This window comes from Vipera ursinii (genome assembly GCF_947247035.1).
Source record: "Vipera ursinii genome assembly, chromosome: 7".
Classification (NCBI taxonomy): Eukaryota; Metazoa; Chordata; class Lepidosauria; order Squamata; family Viperidae; genus Vipera; species Vipera ursinii.
In genome coordinates, this window is record NC_139521.1 from 67,591,755 (window position 1) to 67,606,625 (window position 14,871).

The 14,871-nt window shown below is 38.2% G+C and overlaps 1 protein-coding gene across 1 annotated transcript in view; it reads right to left on the reverse strand.

Moving 5' to 3' along the window:
• The window catches only part of GPAT3 (glycerol-3-phosphate acyltransferase 3), a 36,247-nt gene that overhangs the window by 20,199 nt on the left and 1,177 nt on the right, over positions 1 to 14,871 (reverse strand). The window contains exons 2-3 of the mRNA XM_083367539.1: positions 6,886 to 6,952; positions 2,860 to 3,130 (exon numbers count right to left, since the gene is read on the reverse strand). Coding sequence (XP_083223665.1) covers positions 2,860 to 3,130; positions 6,886 to 6,952 — 338 coding nt within the window. The remainder of the gene's footprint in view (positions 1 to 2,859; positions 3,131 to 6,885; positions 6,953 to 14,871) is intronic.

Sequence of the window (14,871 nt, forward strand, 5' to 3'; positions counted from 1 at the left end):
CCGGCGCGGGTTAAAGACCCACCTATTTGAACAAGCTGGCCTGGCCTGATGGGGAATTAATTTGGGTTTTAAATATTGCTATATTTTATTGTTTTATCGTGGGCATTAATTTAATTCTATTTTAACTTTTGTAGCTTTGTATTTTTATTATATGCCCTGTACACCGCCCTGAGTCCCTTGGGAGAAGGGCGGTATAAAAATTTAATTAAATAAATAAATAAATAAATAAATAAATAAATAAATAACAATAATAATATAATGTGTTCAGTAGAGATGGAAGCTGGATAAATTAGCAAAGAGTGATCTATAAAGGAAGAAGAATGAAATGAGCATGAAATGCTAGCAAATATAGTCCTCAATTTAAAAGAGTTAATTTAGTGACCATTCAAAGTTACATCATCACTGAAAAACATATTTATGACCGTTTTTCACGCTTATGACCATTGCAGCATCCCCATGGTCACATGACCAAAATTCAGACACTTGGCAAGTGACTCACATTTATGACGGTTGCAGGATCCTGGGGTCATGTGATCACCTTCTTACAAGCAAAGTCAATGGGGAAGCCAGATTCACTTAGCAACCATGTTACTAATTTAACAACTGTAGTAATTCGCTTAACAACTGTGGCAAGAAAAGTCATAAAATGGGACAAAACTCACTTAAATGTCTCACTTAGCAATATGAAATTTGGGCTCAATTGTGGTCATAAGTCAAGGATTACCTGTATTCAGTACTGGATAACAGCATGCTATTATATATAAGTATGTAGCAAACGCAACATTTACTCACACTGATGTTGTCAGTGTGGTAACTAAGCAATGAAATATTTTTACATGGGCATTTTAACTGTGCTTTTATATTGTTGTAAGCTATTGTGAGTTTCAGATTTGGCAGCATGCCAATTTAAACAGCTACAGTTAAAAAAAAAAGTCCTTTTCCTGATAGGTCACTTCAACAAGATATGATACAGAAACTGGTGGATTTAAAAATTACATTTGATCAGTTCATGGAACTGTAAATATTAGAAACATGGGTTACAACACACCCCCCCCCAAAAAAGATGACTGACTTCTGACATACATACATATTGGCTAATATAAGCATTCTTTCACCCATTTGGAGTCAAACAAGCTTAGAGAAAAAAATAGCAAATCCCACCCATCTGGATCACATAAAAATATGGATCTATGATAAGGAAAGCAAAGTGTCAAGGATCATATTGTACTAAACTAGAGGTCTCCACGCTTGGCCACTTGTGGACTTCAAGTCCCAGAATTCTTCAGCCAGCCATGGGAATTGAAGTCCACAAATCCAAAATTTATGTTGCTAAGCCACAGAAATTAAGTGAATCACTGCAGCCACAGTTGTTAAGTGAATCACTGCAGCTGTTAAATTAGTAATACAGTTGTTAAGTGAATTTGGCTTCCCCATTGACTTTTCTTGTCAGAAGGTTGCAAAGGGTGGTTACAATATCCTGGGACACTGCAACTACAATAAACACAAGTCTGTTGCCAAGTGTCTGAATTTTGGTCACTTGACCATGGGAATGCTGCAGTGGTCGTAAGTGCAAAAAACGGTCATAAGTCACTTTTTCCCATGCTGTTGTAACTTCGAACGCTCACTAAGTGATCCACTGTAAGTCAAGAACTACATGTATAAAATGCAACTGTCTAAGGAATGTGGGACATTCTCTTTTACATCAGATCATGATGCTTCGGTCATTTTGGGGGTGGTCCTACATTAAATGTGCCAAATCAGAAAATAGTATGTGGGCTACATCCAGAGCATCACAAACCCTACAACGTTTGGTTCCCGGGGTCATATATTTTGGCAAGTTTTGAAACAGAACATATTTAATTTAATTTAATAATTTTATTTGTATACCGCCCTTCTCCCGAAGGACTCAGGGCGGTGAACAGGGCAAACATATAAAAATACAATAAAATACAAATACAATAAAACCTAAACCTAAACCTAAAATACAAAATACAAAAATTAAAAAAGAATTAAACGAGATGCCCAAGTTACAACAATAGATTAAAATACATTTAAAACAATAAAATCCAAACCCATCCCCCATCAGGCCAGGCCGGCTTGTTCGAACAAATAAGTCTTCAGATCGCGTTTTGTGTGTTTTGTGTGCAAAAGTTCTCTGGCATATTGTCTATGAAAGTATGGATATCTACTTTCAGACCAGGTGAAGAATGCCACCTTAAAAGGAGACTAACATTTGGGCATCGATAAAAAGCCACAAAGATGTCACATATATCATAACATCATCACACAAATGAATATACAGGTAAGTTCTCAACCTGCAACCACAAATGAGAACAGAATTTTCATTGTAAGTCATTGTGGTCATAAGTCATCAGGTGATCAGATCCAATTTGACAACACTCTGAAGTCAAGTCATGCAGTTATAAAAGCAAATCTAGCTTAACCAATGGTTGTTTGTTGGTTTGTTTGATTTTTTGCTGGAAACTGGCAAAAAATGTCACAAAACGTGATCACCGTGACTGTGGGATGATGCAACTGGCTGTAAATGCAATACAGTCGCCAAGCACCCAGACTGTGATCGAGTGACAGTGGAGGCAATACTACGGTAGTATGTTCAAATTAGATCATAACTGCCTTTTTTCAGGCTGTTGTTAATTCAAACTGTTGCTAAGTGAACAGCCTTAAATCGAGGACCTCCTGTAATAGTGCAACTTGCATCCATTGTCTCTCAATTCATGTCATTTGCATGATGACACAATAAGGCCCGAATGCTTGCCCTTCCCCTGCCTCCTCCTGCAGACCTGGATGGACCAATTTATCTAAAACGATTTCCACAATGGCATCAACAACTCAACTTACCGAAGAGGAAGCAAGAAACAGTAACGCACAAAGACGCCGATAACCCACACAATCGTCAGCCGCAAACTGATGTATTGGAAGTTAACGTTGGTCCTGGTGAGGAGGTTCCAGGAAACCAGCTCCTCGGAGGTGAACCTTTGGGTGACCTCATCTTCTACAATGGCTTCAAAGCCCTTCTTGGAAAAATAGAACACATCTGAGAGCTCAAAGTCTCTGCAGCCCATGCCGGCAATCTCCTTCTCCATGGTGGTTTGCTCTCTCTGTATGATAACTTCGGAATAAGGGAAAAGAGAATGAGAATACAGCTGAGTGAGGAAGTGAAGCTAGACCAGGGTTAGGCAACCTCGACTCTTTTATGACTCATGGACTTCAACTCCCAGAATTCCTGAGCCAGCTTTCTTTTTCTATTTTAGCTTTTCTATATATATTTAATATTACTAAGGTTTGTTTTATCCTATATAAGCTAGAGAGTGATGGATTTTAGAGTTTATGGTTTTTAGTATATGGTTGTTTATGATTGTTTTTTTATATATATACCTTGTATTTAGCTCTGGGAAGTCGGGGGGGGGGGGAGGGGGGAGGGGGAAGAGGGAGGGGGGAGGGAGAGGGGAGGGGGAGGGGGGATTGTTAAAGATAAACTGTATGTTAAAACTTTTCAATAAAAAAAAAGAATGAATAATCCAAATGTCACATTAATAAAGTATTATACACTCTTAAAGCAAAAGCCTGCATAATCCTACTTTAAAAAGAAGAAAATTGGATTTTTCTTTTAGAACAAGTCAATCAAGTAGCTAAAACAGCATTTTTAAATTACTGTACAGCTGCTTGTTCTAAAATGCCAATATACTTGCTTTAATTGCACTATAATTTTTTTTTATTTTTCCTTACTGGAAATTTAATAGATGAAGTTTTCTTTTAATGTTATTACTCTGTCTTTCTCTACCAGGAAGATCTGTGGAGTTTTGTCTGCACAGAGCAATATAGGGACTCTTCGACTTATGATCACAATTGAGCCCAAAATTTCTGTTGCTAAGTGAGACATTTGTTAACTGAGTTTTGCCCCATTTTATGACTTTTCTTGACACAGTTGTTAAATGAACCATTGCAGTTAAGTTAGCCACACAGTTGAATCTGGTTTACTCATTGACTTTGCTTGTCAGAAAGTCACAAAAGGTGATCACCTGATCCCAGGACACTACAATCATCATAAATGTGATCACGTGACTATGGGGATACTGCAATGGTCGTTAAGTATGAAAAATGGTCGTAAGTCACTTTTCTCAGTGATGTTGCAACTTTGAACGGTCACTAAATGAACTGTTGTAAGTCAAGGACTACCTGTACTCTAACAGAAGACAAATCCCAGTGAATACATAGTAGAGGCTGTTGTGGTGGCCTCCAAGAACAGTTGCTATTGATACGGGAAGCTTCTGACATCTGGTTTGAGTTGTCTCAACACTGATAAAATTATGTAAACCAGGTTCTGGCCATAATATGCTAAAGAAGGTGAGTATCATTGCGGTAAGATGAGTCACTACCCCAGAGGTCACACAATTCACAATGAGAAATGGAACAAGTTGTAAAGAAGGATACCAGGAAAGTATCAACTACTGTACTCAATGTCTACGTTCAGGTCTGTGGGAAGAAAAATGCCACCAAAACAATGTGTAAACTAATGGCTGATCTTATGGACAACCTTCTCAGCACCTAGATTTGGCTGTCCTGAAAAGCTCCCAGATAGTCTTTGACTTACGACCACAACTGAGCTCAACATTTCCATTGCTAAGCAAAACCATTGTTAAGCAAAGTTTGCCCCATTTTGCAATCTTTCTTGCCACACTTTTAAAGTGAATCATCGCAGTTGTTAAGTTAGTTCAGTGAATCTGGCTTCCCCATTGACTTTGCTTGCAAGAAGGTTGCAAAAGGGGATCACATGACTCCGGGACACTGTGACCGTCATAAATAAGAGTCTGTTGCCAAGAGTACGAATCTTAATCACATGACTGTGGGGATGCTGCAATGGTTGTTAAGTGTGAAAAGCTGTTGTAACTTCAAATGGTCACCAAAGGAACTGTTATAAGTCAAGGAGTATCTGTACTGCTTTTTCATTGACAGGGGTGTGCTGGCTTTTTGTCTCCTGCACTAAGCTAGCAAGGCTGGAAATGATGATTCTTGACTTGCATGAATGAGTTTTCATTCTGTTTCAAGCAACATCTCCAATTCCAAGACTGGTCATATAACGCCATAATTACTTTCCCAATTTCAACTATGGCCTACTTCTCAGTCACATGACATATCTAAAGTGCTAGGCAGACAGACAAACCCTTATTTCAACATCTTGATAAAAAGAAGCAATGTTAGGCAATTATACATAGGGACAAAGTGATCAATAGTAAATATACTGTACATTAGCAAAGAAATACTGGAGTAGGATTCACACATTAATACAGAAGATTCTTAAATATAAAGATATAACCAGAAGTTTTTCTTTTAGCCTTAACAGGCAAAAACTTTAAAAAAATGTGGAACTTTGAACTTATATATGCTGACATCAGCAAAAATGCTTTATGCACAAAAAGATGCTTTAATTAAAATTTAAATTTTTTATTTTTTTATTTTAAAATTTAAAATGTAATTAAAAATGAAAAGATGCTTTAATTTGCACAATATATGATTGGCTGCAAAAGCTGACGGAATGAGCTGAAATAACTAATTCAAGTGCTTTAAAGAAAACAACTTTTTTCCTAGTTGGAAACTGCTTCTGGACTTGTGCTTGAGGTAGAAAAAAACAAAACTTTGACTCTGGGTTTTGCTGATTAAATAGGTTTGTTGTTACAGAAATGGCTACTATATAAAAGTAAAAAACGTTGAGACTGCAATGTTATCTTATTCTATTGCCCTAAAAAGACTACAAAGTCAATGCTTTTCTTTATCTCTCCACTTTTACCCTTTACTTTTTCCTCTTCTCTTTTCCTCCCCTACGTCCTCCTATTATTTTCATTTTTCTTTGCATTTTATATTTTAATAAACTAATAAAAATTTGAGGAAGTAAATATATATTAATCTGTGTTCCTCCTAATTTCGCTCACCATTTCAACGACTTACAACAATGCATTCGGCTCTTTTATTCCTACAACAGTCGTATGAAATCAGTTAATCCAAAACCAAGAAAAATGATTTTGCTGACCAAGTAATTAAATCCAAGTTTGCCCAATCCTACTAAAAAATTCTATCCACCACTATATTTGCAAAGATGAGTTGCCTATTTTGATGGAAAGCCCTATTGGTAGTATCCTTATTCAGATCATAAGGCAAGCGTCTGTATCAGACCATAATTAGTTGTGGTATGCACAGTGTAAATGTTATAATTGTAAAATTGGAAAACTTTGGATCCAACTGATAAGGAGTTCATTATCAGACTGAGCCAACTTTTCTATGTTTTTTTTAACCATTTGTTCACATCTAAGGAATAAAGACCCAATTTATCTATACATACAAGAATCTGTTAGACATCTGTACAAGAGAAAAATAATTCTTCTAGATCACCAGATTTGGTTAATTGGGAGTAGGTAAATGTCAGATATTGTTAAAAAGTCATGCAGATACCAAGTCCCATTGGCAATTGTGGCCAGGAGAGCAATTAAATATTTTGCAGATTAAAGAGATTAAATCTGTTGTAGTTTGATAGAACTGAGGGTGGACAATATATAGCACTGAGGTCCCCATTACAGAATATTCAGCAGTACAGAATAAAGCAGTGTTTCTCAACCTTGGCCACTGGAAGATGTGTGGACTTCAATTCCCAGAATTCCCAGCCAGCCACCTCCCAGGAATTCTGGGAGTTGAAGTTCACACATCTTCCAGTGGCCAAGATTGAGAAACACCACTCTTAAAGCATTTTCCCTAGTCTTTATTTCTCTGAAACTACAAAAAAAAACTACGTTAAACTGACATTCAGGACTATTCCTTCAGATTCTTATTATTATACCATTATCTATAATTTAAAACTGTAATCAAGCAACTTACCACTTGAAGTATAGGATATTTGTTTTTGTTCTCTTCGGATTCCCTTCTGAATTCGCAGTGTGGCCCACTATTTAGAAAAAGAGAGAAATCAGAGACCAGCTTTTAAAGAAGTCTATGTGCACCCCTGCATTTTTTTTCTTTCACTTACTCTCTCAACACTTATATTTTTTTTAATTGGCTTAGACAGTTTGGGGGGCTAATCATCTGCCCAGTAGGTTGCAGGCATTTTCATTTTTAAAATACTTCTATTTAAAAATATGGGTGGCCCTCAATTTACAATCACAATTAAGCCCAAAATTTCTGTTGCTAAGCGAGACAGCTGTTGAACTGAATTTTGCCACAGTTATTTTATTTATTTTATTTATTTATTTTATTATTTTAATCCCATTTATATCCCGCCCTTCTCCGAAGACTCAGGGCGGCTTACAATCTAAGCACAAATCAAATGTGCTTAGCAATAGCCTTCATTCCATGTATATGCCTGCTTATTAGGGCTTTCGCCGCCCCTCCCAAGCGGCATTATTACAAAGTCAGCTTATTGCCCCCAACAATCTGGGTCCTCATTTTACCTACCTGGGAAGGATGGAAGGCTGAGTCAACCTTGAGCCTGGTGGGATGCGAACCTGCAATAATTGCAGGCAGCTGGTGTTACTTAAGGAGGCATCAGCCCACTGCTCCACCAAGGCTCTTATTAGTTGTGAGTGAGTGTACTGAGAACAGAACAATCAGGTTCATTCTCTTAATTCTTTTTAGCCCCAGTCAAGCTGCACAACAATATCTGCACTGATTAGCTGTCAATGGATCAACTGGTGAATTATTCATATCATTTGCTATCTCATTAAACAAGAGTTCAAAAGCCAGGGGCTGAATCAGGATCCTTTCATTGAATGATAATCCTGCCGTTGATTCTCATTTAAAGCTCTTTCTTTTTTAAAAAATTAAACGTCGTAAGTTATAAGTGTGAAAAATAGTCATGATGTTCACTTTTTTCAGTGCTCTTGTACCTTTGAACGATCACTAAACGAATGGTTGTAAGTCAAGGACTACCTGAATAGATAGAAAAACTAACACACCCATGAGCCCCATCTGTCTTACCTAAGGCCTGGAAAACCAGTCAGATCTTCAAGGCTTTACAACAACCCCAACAGAATATGAGTAATCAAGATTTCACCATGAATTCAAGCCCACAGGCATCTTGGTTAAGCGTGACTACTAGGCAGCTGTTCATGCACTGCAATAATGCCAGAAAACCCGGCTGGATTTGCATACCTCATCAACTAAAGCTTTAAACACAGTTAAACCAAATAGCACATTAGAGCTAATATGACTTAGTGTCAGTACTGTACAGAAAACTACAAATCCAAAAACTTCCACGCAGCAAAGCAGCTCTAAAAGTTGAAACCTAACATACCTGGGTAGCATAGAAAAAAAATCTGCACTATGATTGGTTCACATTACACACAAACCACACTCAAGCAACTCCTTTTTTTGGCTTAAAGGAATGTCTTATTCCAGACTTTCTAACAGATCAGCATTTCTCAACCTGACTCTGAAATTCTGGGACGTAATGTCTACAAATTCTAAAGTTGCCAAGAAACACTGTTCTAGAACTTTATTCCAGCCAACGGCCTTCTGAAACAGCTTCCTACATAAATAAAAAATGAAGCAAAACCGAGATCTCCTTTTCGTAATTATAAAATTAAAACATCAGCTTAAGAACAAAGCAAGGCACAGGAACATATATTACACAGAAAGCCAGAATTGTTCAATAAATTAAAGAATCCAAAGCCAACATGAAAACGGTTCCTTTTTTAGGCTCGTATATTACAAATAATATGCATGCCATCTACAGTACTTTAGCAAGTACATCGTAAGTCAAATGAAAAGAGGCAGAGAGGAGGAACAAAAAAGACTTCAGGTAGCCATCAACTTACAACCACAATTGAGCTGAAAACTTCTGTTGCTAAGTGAGACAGTTGTTAAGTGAAGTTTGTCCCACTTTACAAACTTTCTTGCTATGCTTGTTAAGTGAACCTGGCTTCCGATTGACTTTGTCAGAAGGTTGCAAAATGTGATCACATGATCCCTTGACACTATAACCATCATAAATATGAATCAGTTGCTAAGTGTCTGAATTTTGATCACGTGACTATGGGGATGCCACAATGGTAGTTAAGTGTGAAAAACGGTCATAAGTCTTTTCCAATGCCATTGTAAATTCAAACCATCACTAAGTGAACTGTTATAAGTCAAGGACTACCTATAATGAAGCTATACAGGTAGTCTTGTTTAGCAACTGCCTCCTTTAGCAACTGTTTGCACCATAATAATAATACCTTAAACAAATGAGGTTTATTCTTAGCTGGTCACACTGGCCGGTCATACTGTACATTCCTCTAGTTTAAAAACTGGGATTTTTTGCTGCAATATTAGCTCAATTTTCTTTCTCAAAATGCTTATAATACATTTTTATTTCTGTAAAACACCCAAGCTCAATTTTTGGTACTGATCCTTTCCTCTTATTCCATTAAAACAGGGGTGTCAAACTGCTGGCCCGCGGGCTGGACGCATCATCCCAAAACCATGCCCACCCCATTGCCGGCAATGGAGAAAAAGCTCCGATACGTTGCGCGATGTCACGTGACATCGCGAGTTTGACATGTCTGCATTAAAAGGACACATTGCTGTTGCTTATTTAAACCTATTATTTTTTTTAAAAAAACGAATGGAGGTCTCTCACGCTGCTCTACCTTGATTACAGCCAGTCATTTAGCCACACTTTGAAGGTTAAAAAAAGCATGGAAAAAAGTGGTTTTTGACAGATTTTTGCACTTACCATTGTTACATGATCCACTCTCATGTGATCAATAGTTGGTGCTTAGCAATCTATACATATTTATGAAGATTGCAGCATCCCTGGGTCATCTGACCACCATTATGACCTTCCCAGTGAGCTTCCAACAAGCCAAGTTAATGAGAGTACTTGGATACCACCTGATTCCTTTAACAATTGCAATGGTTCACTTAAAAACTGTGGCACTTAACAAATGACTCACTTAGTAATAGTAATTCTGGCCCAAATTGTGGTCATAAGTCGAGGACTACCTGTATTATAGTATGTTTTTTTCTTTCTAAAACTGATTGTCAATTAAATTGCTACTGAAAAACTACTATGGAAAGTGTTTCACAATAGGAAATGACTGCAGTTCATCATTCTACTCATTAGCATAATTGCCAGTGTTTGCTAAGATGGGGTGTTCTGTTATTTTATACCTAATGGGGAACAACCCAGGTGAGCTGTATTTACATTTCGAAAATTACTTTATGCCTAAGCAGGAAAACAAGTTTAATGAACTACAAGAATGTACATCAAAAAGTTGAGAAGCAACTTTCATTATGGAAAATGAAACTTTCCAACTTTCATTATGTTTGTTGTTAGCTGTGATGTCGTCGTGTCCGACCCATCGCGACCCCATGGACAACGTTCCTCCAGGCCTTCCTGTCCTCTACCATCTTCTGGAGTCCATTTAAGCTCACACCTACTGCTTCAGTGACTCCATCCAGCCACCTCATTCTCTGTCATCCCCTTCTTCTCTTGCCCTCAATCTTTCCCAGCATCAGGCTCTTCTCCAATGAGTCCTTCCTTCTCATTAGGTGGCCAAAGGATTTGAGTTTCAACTTCAGGATCTGGCCTTCTAAAGAGCAGTCAGGGTTGATCCTTTTAGGTTATTAAGCTCTTCAGCAAATGATATTCCAAAAACAAAGAAGTTGCTACTACAGACATCAACCTATACCAGTTTCTATGCCTGCATTCCATTTGACTCATACTATACAGGATACAAAAATCTGGGTGTCACCACCACAGAAGGAGAGAAGGCTGACTGGAAAGCTTAAACCCACAAGCATTCTTCAGCTTGAGGAGCATGAGAAAGCAGGACCATTTTCTAGTGTTATGAAACAAGAGTAAAAGTAATTGTGCTGAATAGTAATAGTGTACACAGTTCCTTGACCTATTTCACTGGAAGTTGACTTAGTGGCACACTGTGGCAGGGGACAAAAAGGAACATAGTTTCTTAAAATTCCCCAAGCTCATCTCAGGGATCCAGAAAAGTGAGCATGTTAAAAATAAAACACCAGATATCAAAATCCCATCAAATAATTTAAGAAATAATCCCATTTCGTGGCCCAATAAGCTAATAGGATAGCTGTTAAAAGATATTTAAAATTGTAGTAGCTGGAACAGTGGGGGTTGTACAATGAGCCAGAACACACAGCTGTAGTTAATTGGTTGGAGAGTGCCAGCTCCTGTGTGAGGCAATCTGCACTGTGATTGGTTGCTGTGGGTGTGGAGGGGGAGTTTCCTCTTTTTCCCGCCTTTTTCTTCTGTGCGTTCTGTATGCTGTTCTAAGTTTTACTTGATGATTTACCTCATGATGTAGTGATGTGCCTGACTATCTTGTTTATTGTAAATGTAGATGTTAAATATATTTATTTATATAAAAATTACAAGTTTGTGTCAGTGTCTCTGACTTCTAACTGACCAGAAGACTTGGATGGATAGCGGCAGCAGGAGCAGGTGGTGGCACTGAGGGAGAACTAACACACGTCCTGTAGCACATACCTGACCAGCCACATGGTCCAATGACCATCTTGGTTATTTCCCCTTGGTGAAGGAAGTGCAGTTATAATCATTTCACATTTGCCTATATTCTACACAATAAAAATATTTTAAAATAAAATACAACCATTCGTTTAGCGACTGTTCAAAGTTACAACTGCACTGAAAAATGTAACTTATGACTGGCTTTCACACTCAACTGTTATAGCATCCCTCTGGTCATACGACCAAATTTCAGGCACCTGATAACCGCCACATATTAATGGCAGTTGCAGTGTCCTGAGGTCATGTGATCATCATTTGCAACCTTCCCAGCTATCTTCCAATAAGCCAAGTCAATGCAGGAAGCCAGATACACTTAACAACTGAAAAATTCACTTAACAATTGTAGTGATTTGCTTTTAACAATTGTGGCAAAAATGGGGCACAACTCACTTCTGCTTAGCAACAGAAATTCTAGTTTCCATTGTGGTCGTAATGAAACTGCACCAATTTTAATTTTTAACGCTGTCAATATCTATCACCATAACTCTCAAACAAAATTCTTTGGGAATCCTCCATGATCTTCAAAATTGGAAAGGGTTCCCCAGAGAAAAAAAGTTTAAGGAACAGTGCTGCAGAGAAGTAGCTATTTTCATTAAATATATGAATACAAAGAAGTATTCCCTGTGAAGGAAATTCAAATACCTGTCTATTTTTTCTAGATTTGTATCAGAGAGAAATGTTTGGAGAATTAGGTCACCCTGGGAATTATTCTATCTCATCAGAACAGGAGAGCTGGAATTTAAACAATGAACAATTCCATTTCCCAACAGATTTTATTTCTTTAGAAAACTGTGTATTTTATAAAGGATGAGGATGTAGCTAGCTTAGAATTTCAAAGAGAAGGCTGTAAATCAAATACAATATCAGATTTAATAGGAAAGCAAAGGTGTGTTATCTTTCCAATTTTAATCAGAGGATTTCCTCATCTGTAAGACTGCAGGTTAAGGACCAAGTATATATTGTTATTTCCAGATGAAATAGATTCTTGCATCAGTATCTGAATATATTACATAACAGCAACTCTAAGTATACAAATTAAATAAAACTTGAAACTTGAAACTTATCTGTATGAAAAAGTCAAAGGTAATATCTTTTGCAAGACAAGAAAGAAACAAAGGTCAAAACATGTTGGCTGAATTCAATTTGTACAGTACCTGGACCTTACAGAAGATCCCAAAGTCACAGCATTTATTAGTCAGAAATGGACTACCAAATTCCTATTGTTGTTTTTTACTATGAGCAATGTGAACTCTTTATCCTACCTGGATTTTGAAACAGAAGCCCTACCTTCAAGCACTCTAAAAATATTCAAGAAAAGTAATCAAGAAAAAACTGCTTGTCCAATGGAAGTTTATAAATCGCCATAATACACCCACTGATAGTAAGTGTACCCATCAATGTAGATGGTGTGGTCTCTCTTATATAAAACATAGTTGACACCTTCACCAAAGACTTTCTTAGTATAAGAAGAAATCTGAATTTCATTCAGAAGTAGATGATGTGGTCTCTTGTGAATAAAACATAGTTGACACCTTCAATAAAGACTTCCTCACTGTGAGAAGACATCTGAACGTCATTACAAATAAACTTGGAAGTAAATATATTCAACAGTTATTATAAACTATATGGATACTCAACTAAGACCTGGCTTAATCTCAAAATATCAAATCATAAAAACTGGTTCAACTTGTATGTCCCACAGAAACCCTCCACCATGGGAGGTGAAGTGGAGTGGAATAGGCAATGGCTGAAGGGTCAGTTCAAGTTGTTGGTTTCTGTAGGTGTGCCCAGTTGACATCAGGCTAGCCACAACAATATATTGTATAGTAGCCAAGATAACCCTGGTATGATGTATACATATTTTTTCTACATTGCATTGGTGCTTTTCAAACAAATTTTCTGTCATTCCTGTAGAAGCTGTATTGCATTTTGATGAACTGCTGTAAACTACTGATAGCCCTGTTAACTGCAACAGGAGAAAATTATACTTATTTGTCTACATTAATCTCAGAGTTACTTAGGTCACCTCTGGAATGGAGTACTGAAACATACTGGAGCTGCCCTTGAAAAGTGTCTAGAAACTTCAACTGGTGCAAAGTGAAACGAGTTATGCGTGCAACGAAACACTACATGAACATGACACATGTTCTGCAAGCTGCACTGGTTCCCAGTTTGCTTCTGGGTTCAATTCAAAATGCTGGTTTTCATCTTTAGAGTCCCAGATGGCATGTGGTCAGGTTTTTTAAGGGACCATCTCTCCTTGGTTGCATCTACCTACCCATCAGATCTAGCATGGAAGAGCGTGTTATGGGTCCTATCTGCTAAAGCAGGGGTGTCAAACTCAATTTCATTGAGGGCCGCATCAGCATTGCGGTTGCCCTCAGGGGGCTGGGTGGGTATGGCCAGGGTGGGTGTGGCCTACTGGGTGGGCATGGCCAGCTAGAGTGCATATGGCCTACTGGGTGGGCGTGGCTAGAGTGCATATGGCCTACTGGGTGGGCATGGCCAGCTCTACATCATTTCCATCAAGGGTGCCTATGGGGGCCTGGGCAGGAGTGGGACAGATCTGAGGGTCTCTGGCAGAAGGAGGGTCTCTGGGCCAGGGCCAAGGCAGTGGGGGCCGTTCCCTCACTGTTTCCAGGATGGCTTCGCGGGCCGGATCCGGCCCCTGGGCCTTGTGTTTGACATATCTGTGCTAAAGAGTTCTGATGAGATGAAGGAGGGACCTTTTCTGCAGTAGACTTGCCCTGTAGAACATCAATGCCCCACAACCCACCTGAAGTGAGATTAGCCTGATCCTATTGTTCTTCCAAAAATCTCATTCTATATAGTGTGTGTGTGTGTGTGTGTGTGTGTATTCAGCAGGCGAGAGTCCCATGATAATAAGGAGCCCACAAGATGGTTGTATTGTGAGATTTTGGTGCATTCTCTCATGATTGGATTTATATTTTATGTTAATTTTATGTTATAATGGCTATTTAAGATTTGTTTCCTATATTGTATACTATCAGGAGTCCCAGGAGTCATACCGGCAACTATAAATTTAATTAATAAAGCATGCTATAGTGAAGGTCATCTGGGTCCTTCTAACCAATACACATTTCCCATTGGATACTGTCCTTTAAATAGAAATTTTATTTTTGATCCAAGAGGGGCTCTGCCACTGATAGGTTGCAGACAACTTCACCAAGGTCATCCATGTAGCACTGACCTACAGTGCCAATTCCAAACAACTTACACAGGTGTGGGATACTATTACAGAGTGCTTGTTTGCACCTGTGCAGTGCAGTGGATCACCGTGCATTTCCCAGCAGGGTTCTTCT